Below are 22,256 nucleotides of genomic sequence, written 5' to 3' on the forward strand. Positions count from 1 at the left end.
TAAACCCAATTCAATCTCAAATAATCGAGCCGAGGCATAGTTTGATGGGCCGGATGTGTGGGGGAGGGTAAATGGGGCCAATGACACGCCACCACCTGTCTTTTCGCTTTCCACTGCTCATTTATGCAAGACAAACGGTCAAACTTTGCCGGTTATTTCCCAACAAACTCAATTTATATTTTTATTATTTCAATACTTTGATACAAATTTTTTTCGTAATTTCTCGACAACAACTTCGAGAGCTTCAAGTTTTTCAATCTTTGAGAATAATTTTTCTTGTAGCACACCCTCCAAATTTGTTCTATAATCCATTAATATAGCCATAATTTTATCATTAGTGGAAAATAACAAACTCAGGATAAAGTTCGTGATATTATTTGCCAATTTCAAAGTTTATGGAAAAAACTCAATTTTTTTAAAGTTTCATGATATTAGACGCAAATATCCATTTAATCTATGCCTAAAATATTAGTATACAATGATCATATATAGGATAATGTTTTGACGAAGTTGATAATATAAGAGATCATTGCAAAAGCAATTCTCTGCATCATTTAGAAACCAAAATTTATTATATCAAGTTTTTTATTGAGATCTTCTATCTCCCATTGTTGTGATTAATTTCTTTCTCATAGAGAAATAACACACGGTCACCAAAATTAAATAAAAATATTTGATTAAAGAATTTTTGATGAAAATGCAATGCATACTACAATTACAGTGATTGGTGCTATTTATATAAAAAAGGATTGTGTTATAAATAATGGGATAGTTGTACAATAATAAATGTGTTATGGGACGAGGGAAATGTTAAGAATTGATCGAAGTTGCGATGAACAATCGAAATCACAAATCAGAAAACCAAGAGAGAACGATATACGTGGTTCGATCTTAGAGATCTACATCCACGGGAAAAGCACTCAATCTTTATTACTCATTCACGCACAAGAATTACAAAAAAGAGAGATTCAAAACACTCAACAAGATACACACCAGAAATCACTCAGCTCAATCGCGAGAGCTCACCTCAATTACAATGATTTCCTCACACAGAAAATGTATCACTCCTTCTAATTTGATAACCGCCAAGATTAGCTTATATATGAGTGTTGTTGCCGTTTCTCTGATGTAACAGAACGAGCTGAAGCATTCAGCTCTCAACCCCCAAAACCAGCCGTTGACCAATTCTTAATTTTGAACTCCTCCTTCCCAATTTTGCACATTAGTCCCTCAGCTTTATTATTTGTGAAATAATGGCTAATACTTCAACAAATCTCCACCTTGGGACATTAGTGAGCAATGCAGATTGTCTTCTCCAAAACCTCCACCTTCTTTTTAACCCCCAACCCCACCAGACCCAATAAACCCCAGGTTGGGATTTTTGGTAAAGTCTTCACAAATACCCCAATGCATTGCCCTTACCCCCCACCTTTGATACCTTCAGGGAACCCTTTACCAATCTCATCCCCGATAGGCACCCTTACGTCTATATGTTGCTACGCTCAGGGAAAATTGGCCCTTGAAGACATATCGCGCAAGTTGAGTCACAAACGAAACCGACCCCTCCCTAAAAAAAAAAATTCCCCCAACTTTCCCCTTTCCCAACCAAAAACTTTCCTTGATTGCTTTTGAGAGAAATGTACTGGGGCCTTCCATTGTAGATAATGCAACAATCGATTGAAAACCTGATTTAACCACCTTGTTCCCATCGAGGAATACAAAACCCAGTGAATTAACTAGTATCAAAAATTACTTAAAAAAATTAGAATCACAAAACCCCATCAAAGCTCCCCCTTTTCCCCTTTTGGGGTTTCCATCAAACAATTTTCCCCAAGTCTTGGGTACCTATCGGATATCAAAAGCCCCCCTTTTTTTAGAGAAATGGTTGCTCCTTCCCCGTAAACCCAGGGCCCTACTAGCCACCCCAAAGCATGGCTTTTTCCGGGCCTTGTACACACCATAGTGTACATCACACTTCCAACTATGTTTGCGTAAGGAATTCTGTCCATCTGCTTCCTCTGTTCATTATTCTTGGGACATTGATCTGCACTCAGTTTGAATTGTTGTCCAATGGTACAGAAACAGATTTGTTGTTGTCCATTTGGAATTTCTTCAACACCTTTTGTACATAATCCCTTTGAGTTAGCCAGATCTTCTTTGCATTCCTGTCCCTTACAATATCCATACCCAAAATCCGTTTTGGGCTCCACCTCCAACTGAGTTCTCTTTGTCTTTTTCTTCAAATATGGTATTTCACATTCTTTGAAGATCACATCTCTGTTGATGATAACCTTTCTCATCCCATCCTCAGTACACCACAACCTATAACCCCTCACACCCTTTTGATACCCCAACATAACACACTTCAATGCCCTGGGCTCCAGTTTTCCTTGCTTAGTGTGTGCATAAGCTCTGCATCCAAATGGTCTCAACCTAGAATAATCTCCATTTGAGCCTTAGTGTGTGCATAAGCTCTGCATCCAAATGGTCTCAACCTAGAATAATCTCCATTTGAGCCATACCATCTGCTATCTGGTGTTTCACCATTCAGAGAAGATGAGGGGCACTTATCTATCAACACAGAGGCTGTGGCAGCAGCTTCTGCCCAGAACTGTTTCCCTAACCCAGAAGCTATCAACATGCACCTGATCCTCTTCAGAATAGTTCTATTTGCCATTTCTGCAACACCATTCTGCTGGGGGTTATGGGGAACCGTTTTATGCCTTTTAATCCCCTTCTTCTTACAAAAATCATCAAACTCAGAAGATAGGAATTCCAGGGCGTTATCTGTTCTAAGACATTTCAATGATCTACCTGTTTCTATGTAATACCTGCTTTCTTCGTTACCCTTTCTGTCAATGTGTGATGACAAACTAGAGGATTTTCCGTTCTCATGATTCATGTTTTGAATGGAATTTATTTCCCATTTGTTAATACTTATAGTTGTCGGTTCGCAAGGAAATAAAAGTTTAAGTAATAATTGAACGAACAAAAACGACTTCGATAATATGTATAAAAAGAGAGGAAACAAGAAGTTTATTTCGGACTAAAGAAGTTCGAACATCTTTTTACATACATACATTAAGCTACACCTTAATGACTTTTTACATACATACATTAAGCTACACCTTAATGACTTCCTTCTTACACGCAAGTCTTTGGTAAGAGACAAGAATGATAATAATAATGAAAAAAAGGGGAAATGGGCAGCGGGCCTCCTTCCTTTCAAGTTCGGACCACACCCTTTTGAGGGCCCGATATTTCAGCCCGGCGACGGAAGGCTGGCAGCCCGGAAGTCGGCCCTTAAGACCACCCCCATCGGTGACTATGAGATGGGGGTGGAGCATATAAGACAAAATAGGAAGTATTAAAAATAAAGCAAAAATAAAATTATCCAACCCAACCCCCATTTTCAAGGCTTGTCAGCCGGCCCATACAAAGGTGAAGGCCAAATGACACATGTCGAATTTTCTTTGGTTTCATGTATTATTATTTTTACTTTTCTTATTTACTATTAATTATTGATTATCACTATTTTATTTAATAATGTACACGTTTTAGAATTGTAATCTATAAATATGAAATCTAAATACTTTTGAATATTTTGAACATTGTGAATTTATAAAATTTTTATTACTTTAAGTGATTAATTTTAATTTATTTAATTACTATTATTTTTGTCTTTATATATCATTTCAAAACTCATGTGAATTATTCTTCCAAACATTCATGTCAGCCACTCTTCTAAAAAATTCACGTGAACTAGTTTATTTTATTTATGATTAATTGTTATTTTTTTTATTATTTCTTTATTATTTGCTACTTTTTTATTGTGCTTCATATTTTCTATATATATCCCACTAAGCATGCAAAACTCTTCACAAACAAATAACTTTCTTTTCATTCTTGTTTTGATAAATTTGGTTTCATGGATCCAAATTATCCAGACTATCGTCCTTATTTCCCAAACCATCAAAATTCCCAAAATGATCAACAATTATCAGAATATCCAAACTCCCAATTTTTTTCAAATCCGGAGTATTCACAAAACCTTGAATTTTCTCCAAATTTAAGCCAAATTCCTACATCTACTGAAATTCCCATGTTATCACCCGCAATTTGTTCGGAGATGTCCAACAAGCGAACAACAATATTGCAAAGCAAGTTTTTGGATTGGATGAAAGCAAATGAGATATATACTGAGGGTAGAGATCTCACCTATGGAGAATTTCCAACTAAATTTGTTTGGAAAACGGATCATTGGCAACCTCGGAAACAACGATATTCGATTGGAAGGTTGTTTTGTATTACTTGAGATTTTTGTTGAATGTTGTCAAGGGAGCTACGTCATATGAAGACATTCGAAAGGTAAATGGAGTTCAGTATGAAACATTTCGCGATACTTGCTATGCCTTGGGGTTGTTGGATGATGACAAAGAATACATTGATGGCATTATTGAGGCTTCTTTTTGGGCTTCTGCTCATTCGTTGAGATTGCTATTTGTTAGTTTGTTGATATCAGAATCTATTTCACGTCCTGATTTTGTTTGGCAAAGATGTTGGAAATATTTGTGTGAAGATGTTCTCTACAATCAACGTAAACTTTTTAGTCGTCCAGGTAGCGCGTAACTATAATATTATGTTATCATTGGTACATATTTTGTTATTTATTATTCTCTTTTAATTTTCTAATTATTTTTCTTAATTTTTATAGATTTGATGTTGAATGGTGATGAAATTTAGAATTTTGCTTTGGTCGATATTGAGAAATTGTTGTTGAATATTGGGAGAAGTCTACGTGAGTTCCATTGTATGCCTTTTCCCAAAATTTGAGTATTTTGAAATGTCTTGTAATAGGTTGATCAGTGATGAGTTGTGTTATGATCGTGAAGCTCAATCGAGAGAACATTTGGATTTCATGTCTAAGTTCACAGATGAACAACTTCATGTATATGATACGATAATGTCAGTTGTTCATTCAAACGATGGTGGAATGTTTTTTGTTTATGGCTATGGAGGTACTGGGAAGACATTCATTTGGAAGTCATTATCAGCTGGTATTCGTTCGAAGGGTGGTATTGTTTTAAATGTGGCTTCCAGTGGTATTGCCTCTTTGTTGTTGCCTGGTGGTAGAACAACTCATTCCCGATTTAAGATTCCTATCAATGTGAATGAAGATTCTATGTGCAATGTAAAACCCAGTAGTCCACTTGCTGAGTTAATTGTGAGAGCTAAGATTATAATATGGGATGAAGCTCCAATGGTTCATAAACATTGTATTGAAGCCGTAGATAAAAGTTTAAGGGACATTATGCGTGAATGCGATGAGTCGAACTTGGGGAAGCCTTTCGGTGGAAAAACTATTGTTTTTGGTGGTGACTTTAGACAAATTTTAACTGTTGTACCTAAAGGGAGTCGGCAAGATGTTGTAAATGCTACCATTAACTCTTCATATCTTTGGAGTAGTTGCAAAGTTTTGAGGTTAACAAAAAACATGAGGCTTCTTAGTGTTGACTCTGTTGATGAAGCATCAAAGTTAAAGGAATTTTCAGATTGGATTGCATCTATTGGTGATGGTGTTTTAGGTGGGCCAAATGATGGTGAAGTGAACATTTCTCTTCCTTCTGACATCGTTTTTCCAAATGTTGGCGATCCTCTTAAAACCATTGTTTCTAGCATATATCCGTCCTACATGAATCCTGAAGAGTTGAGTGGTTGTTTGCGTGATCGTGCTATTCTTGCTCCTACTTTGGATGTTGTTGATGAGATTAATCAGTTCATGATTTCTTTGGATCAGTCTCATGGGCGAACTTATTTGAGCTCTGATAGCATATCTAACTCAGATTTGACATCAAATGGTTCTACGGAGATTCATTCTGTTGAATTTTTGAATAATTTGAAGTGCTCTGGTACGCCTAATCATCAATTGTTGTTAAAAGTGGGTACTCCTGTGAGGTTGTTGAGAAACATAGATCACTCAAATGGATTGTGCAATGGTACTCGGCTGATAATTACACGCTTAGGCGACTATATTTTGGAGGGGGAAGTATTGGGTTTACATAATGTTGGTCATAAAGTATTGATTCCTCGAATGTCTTTGATACCTTCTGATCCAAGGTTGCCTTTCACGTTTCAACGACGACAATTTCCTTTGGCAGTGTCGTATGCAATGACCATTAACAAAAGTCAAGGTCAATCTCTCTCTCTCATGTTGGATTATTTTTTAGAAAACCTGTCTTTAGTCACGGGTGAAAGTACGTTGTTGTATCTAGAGTTACAAGTCGTGAAGGTCTGAAGATTTTAGTTTGTAAGGATGAAGATAATAGTAATAGTTCTGATTCCACCATTAATGTTGTTTACAAAGAAGTGTTTCAGAACTCAAATATGGATTATGTTGAGAAATGGGAATAAGTGTGGTTGTTGCAGTTTTTGGGGAGAAGAAAATGGAAGAGAAGGAAAAAGTGTGCAAAAATGGAAGAGAAAGAATAAATATGGATAATTGTGACATTCTTATATTTCACCAATAATCAAGGAAAAAGGAAATGAGAGAGAGGGAAAACTAATATAAATCGATTTATTTTCTGTCTGTTATTTATGTTACTCTCTCCGTCTCATAAAATTTGAGACAAAACTTTTGAGCATGGAGATTAAGAATTTATATTAAATAATAGGATAGATGAAAAAAGTAGGAAATATAAGAGAGAGTAAAGTAAACGATAGAATAAAATTAGAGTGATTAGATGTTCTGTCTTTTATTATAAAAGAAAATGACTCAAATTTGTTGGAACAGACTAAAAAGAATACGACCCAAATTTCTTAGGATGGAGGGAGTAAAATTTTTCATTAAATTCAGTTATCAAAAGAAGTTCTTCACTGCATGGTGCAGAGACTTATATCGAAACTGCATGTGTAAATAGCTGAAGAAGTTCTTTAGAGCATTCCCAATGCTCTCCCTAAAAACTCTCTTATTTCTCCCTAACTCCTGCCACATCAGCGCCACATCAGCACCAAAATTTATCCCCAGTTTTTAGCCAACTGCTCCAATGGTTTCTCCCTTATTTCTCCCTTATTTTTCTCTAACTCAATATTTCATTTTTACATCATCACTAATATTGTTTAATTTTCCCTACAAATGTGTTTAACAAATAGATTTTTCATCGTTGTATTAATCATTGCAAAATATAATACAACGAGAAAAAAAAACTACAAATAAAAAACCATAAAAAACAAAGATTTAAAAAACTAAGAGGGAGGGGCGTCCGGCGGGAGGCCCATCAGGATCTTCGAATTTTGGATGGTCGACCAGAGGGACTGCTTCTCTTCTGGGGTTCCGCCGCGGTGAAGTACAGCGTGTACAAGCTGCGTCGGATTGGCGACATTGGCGAGAGCGTGGCTTGTTGTATGAACCCGGGGTTCCGACTGGGCATCCGACGATGCGCCCTTTCCCTTCCGCCTCCCCTTCGCCTTCTTCGCTCCCACAGGGCGCTCGTGCGGACCATCCCCAGTCAAGTCGATGGGGGACGCGCTCCCCTCGCTCTCCGCATCGCTAAGTCTCGAGCGCACCGATTTCCCGTGCAGCGCGCTGTGCATCCCCGTCCGGAATTTGGGGAGATCCTTCAGCCTATCATAGATGTTCCAATTCTTGAAGCCCCTCGACAAGAACTGGCCACTATACCTTTGGATGGCCTCATCTCGGATTCAGACCACTCGTCATGTTCGTCATCAAGTTAGAATATATACCGTTGAAATGGCCGCAGTCACTCATGAGGCGTTCCCAATGCCGGCGGATCGCCTCGCTGCCATGGTCCTTCATCGAGGCAGTCTTGTTGCTCGTGTACTTCTCCGCAACCCGTTCCCGAACATGATCTCGATCACGGGTAGTTGCTTTGCGCTCCGCGTTTTGCGTCGTGTCCGCCTGCGCAGTTGGCTATCAGCTCGGACTCTTCCAGAGTGTAAGTAGTCCTTACCCGCTTCGGCGGGCGTTTCTTCCACCTCGTAGTCGTCCGTGCCGAGTGTCGGATCCGTTGTGTACGTCGCGGCCTGAGATCCTTCGTCACCTGGGGTTGATCCAGGGGTGTCGAACAACGATGTGACTATCCGGGGGCGATACACATCGTCGGCTGGAGAGGGCATGCTGAGGGCAGACTGGAAGTACGGAGAAAGTCTCAGCGCATCGGAGGAGTCTGCAATGGGGACGGACCCGCATATGGATATTGGCCGGGAGGAGAACCCATTGACAACAACGAGTTCATCCACTGCTGATTTGTTTCATCAGTGGGGTTGGGAATTTGCGGACTCGGCTCTTTGCCCTTACCTTTTCGGGAATTTTTCCTACTTGAACTCATAATTTTGAAGATTGAAGATTGAAGATTGAAGATTGAGATAGTGAGATTGAAAAATTGAGAGAATGAAGATTGTATGTGATGAATGGAGGAGGAGGAGGAATTATATATAGGTTTGGAATTATAGCCATTGGAAAAAAAAAAAAAAAAAAAAAAAAAAAACGCCGATTTATCGCCGAATCGCGCCTACAGTGGGCGCCGATGATTCAGCGATAACTCGGCGATGCAGCGGGAGTCGGCGTTAATTTGGTAGAATTAATGCTACCGAATTAACGCCGAAACACTCCCAACGGTCGGCGATATTCGGCGAAAAATCGCCGAGTGTTATCGCCGGACCATTGGGATTGCTCTTATGCTATGCATAATTATCTATTTTGCTGACAACATAGGGAACATGATTATCATAATAGCATGGGGATATTACAACAACATAGGGAACATAATAATCCCATCTTTCAATGCTGATAATGATCTATTTATTACAATAAATAATTATTCCTTCTTCCATGTGCTAACAATGATCTATTCTGGCTCTTTCCCTAAGAACATCTCAAAGGAGAAAGGTATATTTATAGCTGGGAACGGATCCCCTGCTGTGGAGAAATCACAGCAGGAGCTGCTGTGTTAAAAACGACACCGTTCCACCCACTCGGATGCGGCGCCGTTTTAACAATTCTTAATTCAATTCAACACTTTACTATCCAGCCGCAATTTATCTTTCCCCAAATACACCTACTTTCTTTTCCCTTTGATTTCTAATTCTATACATGAATAAAGAAATTGAATTATTTAATTTTTTCATCTTATTCTTCTACACCAAAGAGCCGCGACTTCTGCTCTCTTTTTTCTCTATGCAATTTTCTTTTGTTTCTCAAAGTTTCTAATGAGCCACAAGTATTCAATTTAAATTACAAAATCATCTATATTTTTGTTTATTATTAATGGTTTGTAGAGATGGAGACTTTCTATAGTGAAATTAATCTGTTTTCTCAAAATTATCTTCTCATGAATATATTATTGGTTTTAACTGTTATGGAGCTTGGTATCTAGTATCCATATACTGAGAGGAGCATAACCTTATATACTTTCTTCTTCATTTTTTAGGCTTTTAAAAACTTTTGTAATAATTTGCCATTGATGATTTTGAGTTAGATTATGATTTTAAGCCTAGAATTGGTATGAAATTTGATAACTTAGATGATGCTTGAATGTTTGGGTTCAATACGGAAGCAAAGTTGGATTCGGAGTTAGGAAATATTATTTTAACAATGCCAAAAAATTGGTCGGACAACATCATATAAATATATTTATTGTAAGGAAGGAGTGCGTAAAACAAGACAAAAGATATTCATTGAGTAAAAATCCTCGACTTGAGACTCGAACATATTGTAAAGTAAGATTGGGGTTGACTTATGGGAATGACATGTATAAATTAAACGAGTTTATCGAAGAGCATAATCATCCCCTTCATCACCATGAGACAATACATATGTTATCTTTTTAACATTGCATTACGGAAGTTCAAGCACACGAGATTGATTTAGCCCGGATGATGTTGGGCTCAATTAAATATCGTCTTTTAACTTGATGAGTAGACAAGAAGGAGGAAGAGATGAAATTGGCATGCACTACCTAAGACCTTACAAATTAATCAAATGCTACAAATGATATAACTCCTCCACAAATGCTAATTCATATATTTAGTTTATATAAGATCTGACGTAATATCATGTGTTTTACTTTTTTTAAAATGACTAAATTTCCATGTACAAGTAAAATAAAAGAGAAAGAAAGTTTTTATGGCAAAAGAGAAAAATTGCAGTAACTAAAACTTAACAGCAGCAACATTTATTATTGAATTAACTATTAACTATTAACTATATTAACTATTCTGGTTTCAACACAACAGCAGAAAGAAAGTAGGCTTATTTGGGAAAGAGTACTGATTTAGAGACATAATGTCTCCAAGTCATTGATAACTTAAATAGCATTATATGATTTTTCAAATAGATTTTTATTTAATCATTCAATAATTTAATTTGTAACCTTTTCTTTATTCATTGTGCTATTCTTTCTTAACTTATTTTTTTCGTTAAATTTTCTGAAACATTTTGTCAATGTAGTAACAATGAAATAATTCATTTAATAGTATATGAAAAAATATGTAAAATATTAAACATTTATCTTATTCAGATTGGTTTATATAATAAAATAATATACTATTTTTTCATTATCTTTTCAATTTTTTTGTTATTTTTCTTTGCTTTAATTAAATTTAATATATTTTATTTAATTAAGCTAGGGCGTCTAATATTTTTATATAACTATCTAGTTTTAAAATATTAAATAGATGAATTAAGAAAATACAATTAATTTTTATTCAGATTCGAATGTATCGTTTTAAATATTAAAAATCAAAGAAATTATTAATTTAATATGGAAATAATTGGATGAATCTACTTTTCTAATTTTAGATTATTTTAATGTATCACATATCAACTAATTGATTAAGAATTAAAAGGAATAAAAATCATAAACTCTACTAATATTATAAGATAGTACAGAGTATTATTTTTTTAGAGTTAGAAATTCTAATATTTGTAAAAAAAAGAGAGAGGAGATATTAAATATGTAGCTTTAAAATGTTAAATATATAAGTCAAGAACATGTGTTTATATTTTTAATCGAATTGTAATATTTTTTTAAAAAAATAAAATTTTGGAACGTAAAAAATTAATATCAAACTTATGAAAATTTTAAATCAAAACCACATACTCAATTAGTATTAACACGTTATAGATAAAATTTTACTTTGTTCCATGATATAGTGAATTTAGTTAAAAACTTTAATATTTTATATAAAAAAAATAAAATACGAACTATAGCATTAAAATATTAAAGAATTGAGCAAAGAGCTATAAAAAAGAAAATATCAATTATATATATTTAAATATTAAATGTAGATGAGTTAAGAACATATTTAAGGATATATATTTAATTTCAGTATACAAATTTAAATCGTTGTTCCCTAACATTTTGAAAGTAAATTTTGAAAGGATAAACAAGTTCTGCTTTTTGACACCATGCAAGAATTTAATTTCAGTATACAAATTTAAATCGTTGTTCCCTAACATTTTGTGCATTAATAAAATAAAAGATGTATAAATTTTAAATTTTAATTTTGATGCTTTAAGAACTCATGCAATTAAATTGATTTGTTACTTTTATAAATATAAATTCCAGATTTAATAATATTTTGTAAAAATAAAATTAAGATTGAGTATTAAATCTATTAAGTACCTATAAGTTTAGATATTAAAAGATATAAAGTATTATTTAAATAAAGGTTAATTCATTATATTAAATTAAATTTAAATAAACTAATATTACGTGATTGAATTTAGAAAGAATAATTCAAAATTTAGCATTGCTGGAGTAACTAAAATTTGGAAATTTATGTACATTTCCTAACAAAAAATAAAATTAGTCAATACTTTTGTTTGAAGAAATATCTACTGCAAATCTGCAATTGGGATGGAATTTGGAACGTTTTGGTAGGGATGAGAGATTGGTGAGAAGATTTGAGTATATATTTGCTTAAATCTAGCATCCATAAATATACACACAATTTTTCTAAGCAAGTAATACTTAAGGGTAGTATGGTATATGTACAAAACATAAATTTAAATAAAAATCTAAAATAATCTAAAATGACTATTTTAACCTCATTATGGCATTATGTCTTGGAGACATTATGTCTCTAAAACATTTTTCTATAATAATTTAGTTATGTAGTGTGTTAATTAATACTGATAATCTAAATTATTGATTTTTTAATTAATTGTTTTAAAAATTTACACGACAAGAATGATTTTGATTGAAATTCTTTTAAATTCATTACTCTAGTGCATGATTAAGTTTATCTCCAATTAACATATATGCATAAAAATAACTAATTTGGTTAAATTTTCCTTAATAAGGTATATATCTATTTAATACTATAATGTTAGGGTAAATCAGTCACAATGTAAGTTACAATGTAAATTATATGTATGAAAAATACATAAGGGTATTATGGCTTGAAGACATTATATCTCTAAATCACTACTCATTATTATGCTGGAGAAATAGGAGGAAACTTCTGATACTACATTTGCTAACTAATTGGATAACAGTTACGGTTAAGAAACTTCCTATACATCATTCCATATCTATTCACATCTTCATTTTGATTTTTTATTCATAAACACTATTTATTTTGATTTTTTATTCGTTAAGAATTATTTGTCACATAGTATGTCTATATTAAATAGAGCTAAATGTAATACTATACCAATTGGTGGTAGTGCAGATAGCAGCGTGAAGCTGTAGTGATCTTGAGGTCATATCCGCTGGGAGACTTTCGGCTTTAATCTGCAAATCTAGTTGAGGAAGATTAATCTGATTCCACCATTACCACCTCAGAAACCTATGATCAAACCAAAAAGAAAAAGAAAATGAAGCTTTATTTTTTAATTCATTCCATATTTTCTTAAGGTAATAAATCAGTACCCCCTCAACTTTCAAAATAAGTAAATCATTAACTACAATATGTCTTATTTAATCATGTTTAGGTATGATTTTAAGATCGATGGACTATAATTTTTTAATAGTGGAACAAAGTTTGAATAGTTATAATTATATGTAATAGTATTATTTTAAAATTTTATTTTGCTGCAAAGTTTATAATATATAATTACATACTAATTAAAATTTCTATTAGGTTCCCCAAAAAAAGTCTACTAGTAAACTGAAACTGGAAGACTGAGATTTATGATAAAATTTATGGAATTAGTTTTATTACATAGCACTATATACCCATACCAAAGATATATGGCACTCTTTTATTCTTACTATCACACACATATATGCATATGCAAGTATTACAAATTATTGATTTCTTCTACGAATCACTATAGTTCATAGAAGTCAATTGAAAAATACGTGTATCTAATTGAACCAGCGAGGAAGAGGAACAGCGACGAACTTCATCAACCCTTTGTTGCAATCGGCACTGCCGTCACCCTCTCCGCTTGCAAAATACTGAGGCCGCCACTGTGTTAGCTGGTACGAGAAGCCGGCGCTTTCTTCAACTTGGCTCGGGTTCGACAGAAGCTGTGCTCGGCTGAAATCGCACTGCACGTAGCTGTATAGATTCGGGAGCAAGTATACGCTATGTGACTCGCTCTCGTTGCTCGTATTCATCGCCACATGTTTGAACACTGATATATTATCGTTACACATATATCATTACGAACAAAAAACATAGTGATAAATGCATAATTGAGTTATCGTGAAAACTATTTTTTCGTAGTACAAACTTATAGTAAAACTATACTAAACGTATAATTTTTCATTTTTCATTATAACTTAAATTAAACGTATAAATTCATTGTATTTACGTAGATTATATTAAAAAAATCGTTCGCCATGGAATTCGAACTATGATGTTATATTCGTCGAACAAGAGGTGCATCTATCATAAATATTCTGGGATGACAAAACATAGAGATAAAAAGTTTTTTATTTGAATATCTATATTGTTTGAAACAAGTGACAAGAACGTGAGTTATACTTTTATATAATATAATGACTAATGTTGGATTACCTAGAGTATCGTTGATGTAGAAGGTGCCGTGTTTGAGAGCCCAATCGGTGTAGTTGTAGCCGGAGCGCCACCCCTCAGAGCCTCCTACGACGACGGTGGCAGCTGAGCCACAACCAAACATGAATGAAATTAAAAATAGAACAGCAGCTAATGCAAAATTTGAGGCCATCCCTTTTAATTATTCTTAGAATTATTTATTTATCAAAATTGTATCTGTTGATGAATGAAATGGACGTGGCTGACAAAAGGGTTTATATAGGCGATTTATAAGTTGAAAAAACTGCATATCACTCCATATTTGAATTTCGACATGACCAAAAATTCTATGGTATCCACATTCTACATACGAAGAAAATATTAGTACCAATTTATTTTGAAGTCAACTTCCAGAATGATTTGACTTTGCCTGTTTAATTTCTTGCTTGATGCTTCGGCGTAATAAGGTTGTATTGCATAGTGATGGATTCAGAATTTTTAATCTGGTAGTGCGAAAAAAATAATTACTACAACGACTTAAAGTTTATTTTTGTTATGTTTTCTCAATAGAATCTTTATTTATATTTTCATAAAAAAACTTCATTGTAAATAAAAAGAAATTATTTTATACTATATTTTTACTATTTAGATAGCTTCCACTATTTATAATGAAAATATAAATGGTATTGTATCATTATTTTTCATTGTAACAGTGTACATATTGTGTGTTAGCCACTCGTATTGTATCATTATTTTACAATGTAAAACTGCTCAAAGCCTCTAAACAATGAAAATGAACATAGCATCCAAAAGAACTTCGTATAAGATAACAAACGATAAAAACACACAATAATATTAGATTCCTCTCTATCTCCTATGGCAAATGTGTCTATGTCGCAGAGTAAAAATTCCATGATCCCTCTATACCATGTTGGCATAGTGATAACTTTTTGACAAATGGAATAAATAGAGCGCACATGCCACATTAATTGGACACATATTTGATAAACTAACGGTGCAATGAGAAACGTCCATTTGCTTATTTTATAGAAACTCTGCTTGAATGTGGCAAAATTTCATATGAAATTAACTATTCTATATACTATTCCATTATACATAGATGTACATTGATCTCATAAGTAGTATATACAATTCCAATATATATAGATGTATATTGATCTCTCCGGCTTCCACTCTTCAGTACATATGTTGTATAATACTATATTATGAGAACAATGTACATCTATATATATTGGAATAGTAAATAGAATTTTTAATTTCATATGAAATTTTCCATATTCAAGCAGAGTTTCTATAAAATAGCAAATGGAAGTTTCTTATTGCACCGTTAGTTTATCAAATGTGTCCAATTAATATGGCATGTGGGCCCTATTTATTCCATTTGTCAAAATGTTAATGGTATGGTACACCGCATCACTGTGCCAATATAATCCAAACAATAAAGAAAAATGAAACCAAGACAACAAACAAATACTAAATCATAATCCTAAATTGCGATAGTCGGCTATTTTTGAGCATTTAAATACGACTTAGGTTACGGCAACTAGAATATTTAAAGCGTTGTAACAACTAACAACGTGTTGCATATCAGCTAGTGGAAGGAAAACTAACTGGGGAAGAATACATGTAATGATGCTCTTAGTTGAAGAAAATTTACAATGATTACTATAATTTATTGGTGGGCTTGTAATAATGCTCCATAAGTATCATAAAATGATGCTTTGCAGCCTCCTAGTCAGTAAAAACAGCTGCAAAATAGCACTTTGGTATACTGCGGTCTACCAATGGCAATGTATTTTTCCATTTTGCTTTCCACCAAATTAATTACTAGAAGAAACTCAACATCGTTAAAGAGTCACGGTACATTCGCTATAATTAAATTTTATTAATCATGACTAATAAATTTTAATTAATGTGTATGTTGTGTATACTTGGGTGTACATGAAGTTGGTGTTTGAAATCCCACATCGGTTTGAGTAGACCCTTGATTCTAAGGGCATGTATAAAATAGGAGGTACGTAGATGATGAAACTCATACCTTTCTCGGCCTTTTGGCTAAGATCAAGTGTAGTATCTGTTCTTATCAGTTTAATATCTGATATGTGAGTCATCGACTCACACAATATTAAATTTATTTTTGAGGGGGAAGGTTCGTTAAAGTAGCTTGCTACTTGAGCCTTTGGGCCTGGCGCACCCAACTAATAGCAGTTATAACTATTTTATTCAGTTGGAGTTTGATTCGAATAAATTTCTTCTTTTTGTTTATTTTGGATTGTATGAATAATAGGGCAGCATTTGGTTTGAATGTTTAGATAAAGTCGAATTTTTTGAATTCAAGCTACGACTAAATCTTGATTTATTTGCCTTGGTCTTTCTAAAAATATTGGGTATGTTGTCAATTCAAGATAAAAATATGCAAGGATCAAGATGGAGTTTTGATGTTCACTCAACTCCAGTGATGACAATCTCAGTTTCTTGGCTTTATCATTACTCCTTTATGATATTAGGCAGGTTTGCAGGACATAAAAGATACATGAATCTGACTGTAAGCACTGCCATCACTCAATCGGATAGATATCTCTCGTTCATGCAGTTTCCTTGTTTCATGAAACACACAGAAATCGAAACTAACATGATCAGTGACTCCATTATCCACTATCCATGAATGAGTAGAAATTGCCGCCGCTAAACATGATTCAACTACAAAGACTTGTGCTTTGCCTTGTCTATTGTCCTTCAAGAGAGAACAATTAGACTTCCAGAGACCTTTCTCACCACATCTACCTCTTTACCTTTAAATGATAATCACAATGGATAAAAAAACTAATAAAACTACCTTCAAAAATACTACTATCTCAGTTACTCTACAATAGGATGGCAGGCTCTACTTCTATACCACAATAAATTTAAATCCCACATCGAGTATGAATAGAAAACTAGATTCTAAGAGCATGTATAACAAAGGAGGTAAGTAGAAGCAGAAGCTCATACCTTTCTCGGCCTTTTGGCTAAGATCAAGTGTAGTATCTGTTCTTATCAGTTTAATATCTGATATGTGAGTCATTGACTCACACGATATTAAATTTATTTCTTTTAGGGGGAAGGTTTGTTAAAGTAGCTTGCTACTTGAGCCTTCGTGTGTCGCCCATGTGTTGCACTATTGCACGGGCCTGGCACTCCCCACCAATAATAGTTCAATTTTTCTTTGTGTTGGTGTTTGATTTTTAGTGTCAGTTCATTCTATTACCTTTGAATGCTAGTATTTAGATTTATGTTTGGACAAAATTTAGTTATATGAATAACTCTCAATTCAAGGCATTGGGTATGTTGTCAAAGTCTAGATAAAAATCTGTTTGGAAAGGAACAACTTAATTTCTAAACAACATACTATATATTTGTAACATAAGATGGAGTTTTGCAGCTGCTGATGCTTTAATAAAACATAGTACTACTAGTTTCTAACCACATGATAAATTGATAATGATCACTCAACTCCAGTGACAACAATCTCAGTTTCTTGGCTTTATCATTGCTTGCAGGGGATGAAGTCTGTGTGTCGTGAGACCCAGCGTATCGACGTTTTCTTCTTCACCATCCTTGAGACTCCATTCATACTTCTGCACCAATCTCCCAATGGCTGTGCAAGAAATAAGCATGGCTTGGAGAGCACCTGCACACTGCCTTTTCCCACCTCCAAAGGCCATGGTCTTGAATAGATCATTTGTATCGTATTTCTCATCAAGAAATCTCTCCGGCTTCCACTCGTCAGGACTCTCCCAAGAATCTTTGTTCATGTTACATCCGTACAAATTTATAGCAATCTGCAGAAGAAGCCACCAATGTCTTAAATCAAGATTGCAAAGAGTGTAGATATAAATATGAGACCAATTACCTCAGTCCCTGCTGGGATGTCGTAGCCTCCTATTTGAGTGTCTTCATGAACATACCTCAGAGGAACTATAGGAGCAGGGCTATGCTTTCGCAAAGTTTCTTGGAAAACAGCAGACAGATAAGGAAGTTGGCTCAAGTTCGTCTCCGTTACTTCCTCAGTTCCACAAACAGTTTGGATTTCCTCAAAGAGACGAGCCTGTTGAATCAACAAGGATGAAATTGCAGGTAGCAAATAGAGACATTCACAGCAGTAGATATGTTAGATTAAATAAAATGTGTTGCACCTGTCGTTGAGGATCTTTGGCGAGTTCATACAAGGCCCATTCAGTCGCCACCAAAGTAGTGTCGGATGATTCAATTATGACTTCCCACAACAGCATCAGAATTTGTTGTTCAGTTAACGAGTTTCCTTCTACCAACAAGTAGTCCAGGTAACAGTTTCGTTCCTGACAATAAATAAGATCGAGTATTCGATATTAGTAGAGAATTGTTCTCAAATAGAGTTAGCTCTATCTATGTATGTACCTTCCCACTAGAAATTCGTTTCTTCTGTTGGTTAATGAGAGCAGTCATCGCAGCTTGCCTCCGCATATGCATTTGCTGAATTTTTCTCTCGAAGCTTTTATTAGGAATCCATTTTAGATACGGGAAGAAGTCTCTCCAATCAACCTCAATGGCGCCTTTCATGGGGTCGACCACCAAGATTTCGTACATATCTTTCTTTGAAAAACTGGTTCCTAGCTCCTCCACATATACAGACTCCACATCATCACCAAGAGCCTGTAGACATCACAAAGGTTCCACCATTCTCAGTCTTAGTATGACTTGAGATACAACAAGAGAGTGAATGCAAGTACCTCTTTAAGCGACAATCCAAAAAGCTCGGTGTGGAACACTTCCCGGAAATCTATAGCTTCATGAGGCTTCTCTTTCTCATGAGCCTGGAACTTCTCTAAAACATTCCCTAACAAGGTATCCCGGTGAATTTGGTGCCGCCTCTGAAATGATAGACAAATCACACATTTAAGAATGTACTGTATATAGGGATTGAGCATTTTCAAGGTTAGTAAAGCAGCATGTATATATGTACCTGAGCATTGGTTCCCAAAGTGCTAGTGAGGATATGCCGTTTAACTGTTCTATGAAATTCACCGTAATCAGTCAACGCAACTATGCTTTTATCACAACCAAGGATCTTAATGGCATTAGACATCTTTCTTGTTGAGATCGATGAGTATCTTGTCACCATCGCCTATAGAAACCAAAACATAACTGAAAAATCCCACACAACATCTTATACAAAAAACAGCTCAGACTAACTAACAAGAGGAATCTGTCTTAACCTTTCTGGCTTATTACAGAGATGCAAAAAGCAAACGCGACTCACCTCCTTGGCGACGTCACTGGAGTTGAGGACGACAAGTTTGATGGAACCTGTTCTGATTGAATAAACAGGGCCATATTCGTCAGCCCATTTCGCGAAAGTCTTGTGTGGTTTCTTCTCCTTCATTTGCAGCAGGTTTCCTAACACAGGCAGCCCTGGTATCTCTGCATCATTTCCATCAAATACATCAATATTTCTTTGTCTTGCCATGACCAATCTTGGCCTAATCCAACTTATCACAAAAGGATTTAATCAAACCATTGACTTTGCTAAACTTTAAGCCACTTGTTCATCACACACAATCAAGAAACAGCCAGAAGATTTCTGCATTTCTCACCCTAATCTTTCCCCCCATTTTGACAAATTTTAAATAAATCTTTGCATCTGATCAGCATTTCTATCAAAGTTGGAATTTTTTTTCATAAATGTATCACCAAACAGTCCTATTCAATCAAATTTTAGTCAATCAAGTCTACAAACATGTCAAAGGCACACCCACACACCTTCAATAGAAAAGAAACAAAGTTGAAGAGAAGTAGAAGAATACCAGGTGGAGAAGGGAGGCCAGAAGTTGTCTTCTTGGAAGCATGTACATATCTAGTGATGATAAAAATGAGAGTGGATAGCCCAACACCAACAATGGCAGCTGCTGTTTGAAACCACATTCCTTCAAAGCTCAAAATCCCATCCATCTTCATCACTATTCTAGAACCCAAGTTTTATCCAAAATGATCGCTTTTCATGGTCATGTCATATCACATAGTTTTATAGTGTTTTGGTGACAGTTTCCATATATAAAAATGAACAAACAACATTAATACTACATCCCAATAAATACATCAGAGTAAATTGCCAAATAATCATGCCAAATTCTAGTCCGATCCACTAAAATATGATTAAATTTCATTACCAAAAAAAAAAAAATTGATTAAATTTAATTATATCATAAAGTTAACACTTTTCTCAATTATCTCGTGATACAAAAATTCGGCATGATATATGTCTGAATTTAGTGAAATGGACTGTTGGTGATGACTGATGAGTGTATATATTCAAGTGAATAATGAGCGGCAATTCATTTAATACTACTGTCATGCGATATAGAGATGATAATTAATTACTAGGATTTTGGGGAAATAAATATAATGGTGTCTTCGAAAGATTAAGGTGTTCGGTTGGGAAGACTTTAGTCCAATTTTGAGGAAATAAATATTTAATCTCATGATTAAATGTATACTCCCTCCGTCCCACAAAGATTGTCCAATTTTTCTATTTCGGTCCGTCCCATAAAGTTTGTCCCATTTCAATTTTTACCATGTTTTATAGTGGACCCCATATTCCACTAACTCATTCCTACTCACATTTTATTATAAAACTAATATATAAAAGTAGGACTCACATTCCACTAACTTTTTCAACTCACTTTCTATTACATTTCTTAAAATCAGTGCCCGGTCAAAATGAGACAATCTTTGTGGGACAGAGGGAGTATCATGTTTGGTTCATAAGATTGACCCCCTCAACTTAATTCTAGAGGAATAGTCTTATGATAATTAGTCATAGCTTCCCCCCTCCAACTAAAATAATCCTACAACTTAATTCTAGATGGATAGTCTCATGATAATTAGTCATGGCAACTGAACACCATCTAAATGTATCGAGTTTACGTCTGAAAATGGAGAAACACATTCAAGTTTGAATTCCACCAATGTCCCAAATTTCGAATTATCGATAAAAAATAGTGGTTCGGGATTTTCGAAAAAAGCATTATAAAACATGAAAATCTTTTGCGATAAAAAGACATGATTGCAAAGTTGTTGTTTTCACTCTTGTCTTGAATGGATAACCGAAGATCCTTTTTTCATGGTCAAATATGCCGATTTCGATAGGCATGTGTGTCAAATTGGTCAACTGCTGAGCTAACTAGCAATTTATGCATCCAAACGAACAAATAAATTTTTAACTAACCTGGACAATTAAATGCTGACATTGTAATTGAGAATATTGGATTTAAATGTCAAAACAATATATATTGTTTTCTTTTATTCAATATACAATACATTAGCGAGTTAGTAGATAGAGTCTAGCGTTATAAATTTGTTAAATATTTTTTCATGTTGGCATCACGCGGAAGCAACTGTGGTATTGACAATAAAAGGTTGGGAGATGCATGAATAATGAGAAAGAAAGAATTAAGAGATAAGCGAGAGAAACTATAGATACAAACGACGGCTGCTAGTAGAAGAATGGTTAACGTTGCAAGAGCAGACCATCAGTGAAGCGGCAATGACACTCTGTCAATAATATTTTGCGAGAGACAATGAGATAGATGTATATAAATAATAAATAATTAAAGTGAGATAGAGTGATGCAAGAAAGACGATTACTGCGAATTATCGAGAGCCATAAAGGTGCCCTACTGTGGAGGAATTCGAATTAGTTCACGATTTGCAAAAAGGGAAAACAATACTCAAGGTTAGAAAATCACAATAGCTAAAAACTATTATAAATTATAAAACTTCAAAAATATTAATCGAAAATACCGTTATAGCTCGACCATTGGATGATAGGCACGCTCTACTTTTTACCATGGTGGCCGATTAACGTATATCTTGTCTTTTTGCTCCTATTTTATGAAAGGTATCTCTTTGCACTGATTCTATGCTAAATAATGAGTCTCAAAAAGGCAAAAGATAATAATATGATATTCATAGTTTATCTTCATTGGAAAGAACTGACTTCAAGATTGTCGTTTATAATGGCAGGTACGTTAGCAAAAGATAACTGATAATTTAATCAATCTGTGATTTCGATGTATCCGAATATGTTTCATATTTAAATATTCCTCTTCAAACTTTTAAATTGCTTTTCTTCGTCTTCTTGATATAAAAAGCCCAATATTATAGTATTGAATTTTTAATTTTTAATAACTTTCGCTTTCAGCGAATTTTGATTTTGATTTGCAATCGCAAAATTATCTTCTTGTATATGGTAG

General features: G+C 34.4%; 2 protein-coding genes, 1 non-coding gene and 2 pseudogenes across 3 annotated transcripts; 3 read left to right on the top strand and 2 right to left on the bottom strand.

Annotated features, from left to right (window-relative positions):
- The first annotated feature begins 4,129 nt into the window (after positions 1-4,129).
- LOC125194732 lies at positions 4,130-6,411 on the top strand (annotated as a pseudogene).
- A 6,716-nt stretch (positions 6,412-13,127) lies between these two features.
- LOC125197266 lies at positions 13,128-14,207 on the bottom strand. Its single transcript, XM_048095991.1, has 2 exons — positions 13,990-14,207; positions 13,128-13,603 (listed from the first exon to the last, which is right to left on the bottom strand). The coding sequence occupies exons 1-2, from the start codon at positions 14,156-14,158 to the stop codon at positions 13,332-13,334; spliced, it is 441 nt and encodes a 146-aa protein (XP_047951948.1). The 5' UTR covers positions 14,159-14,207; the 3' UTR covers positions 13,128-13,331.
- Positions 14,208-16,020: 1,813 nt separating this feature from the next.
- On the top strand, positions 16,021-16,189 carry LOC125197696 (annotated as a pseudogene).
- A 784-nt stretch (positions 16,190-16,973) lies between these two features.
- On the top strand, positions 16,974-17,170 carry LOC125197694. The gene has a single exon (XR_007172222.1). It is a non-coding gene; the product is annotated as a U2 spliceosomal RNA (small nuclear RNA).
- A 188-nt stretch (positions 17,171-17,358) lies between these two features.
- LOC125197265 (ent-kaurene oxidase-like) lies at positions 17,359-20,023 on the bottom strand. The gene is made up of 8 exons (XM_048095990.1): positions 19,809-20,023; positions 19,265-19,425; positions 18,968-19,129; positions 18,735-18,875; positions 18,403-18,657; positions 18,162-18,323; positions 17,879-18,073; positions 17,359-17,807 (listed from the first exon to the last, which is right to left on the bottom strand). Exons 1-8 carry the CDS (start codon positions 19,957-19,959, stop codon positions 17,496-17,498), a joined length of 1,539 nt encoding a protein of 512 aa, XP_047951947.1. The 5' UTR covers positions 19,960-20,023; the 3' UTR covers positions 17,359-17,495.
- Positions 20,024-22,256: the final 2,233 nt, after the last annotated feature.

Source organism: Salvia hispanica, chromosome 6, assembly GCF_023119035.1.
Source record: "Salvia hispanica cultivar TCC Black 2014 chromosome 6, UniMelb_Shisp_WGS_1.0, whole genome shotgun sequence".
In the NCBI taxonomy this organism is placed as follows: Eukaryota; Viridiplantae; Streptophyta; class Magnoliopsida; order Lamiales; family Lamiaceae; genus Salvia; species Salvia hispanica.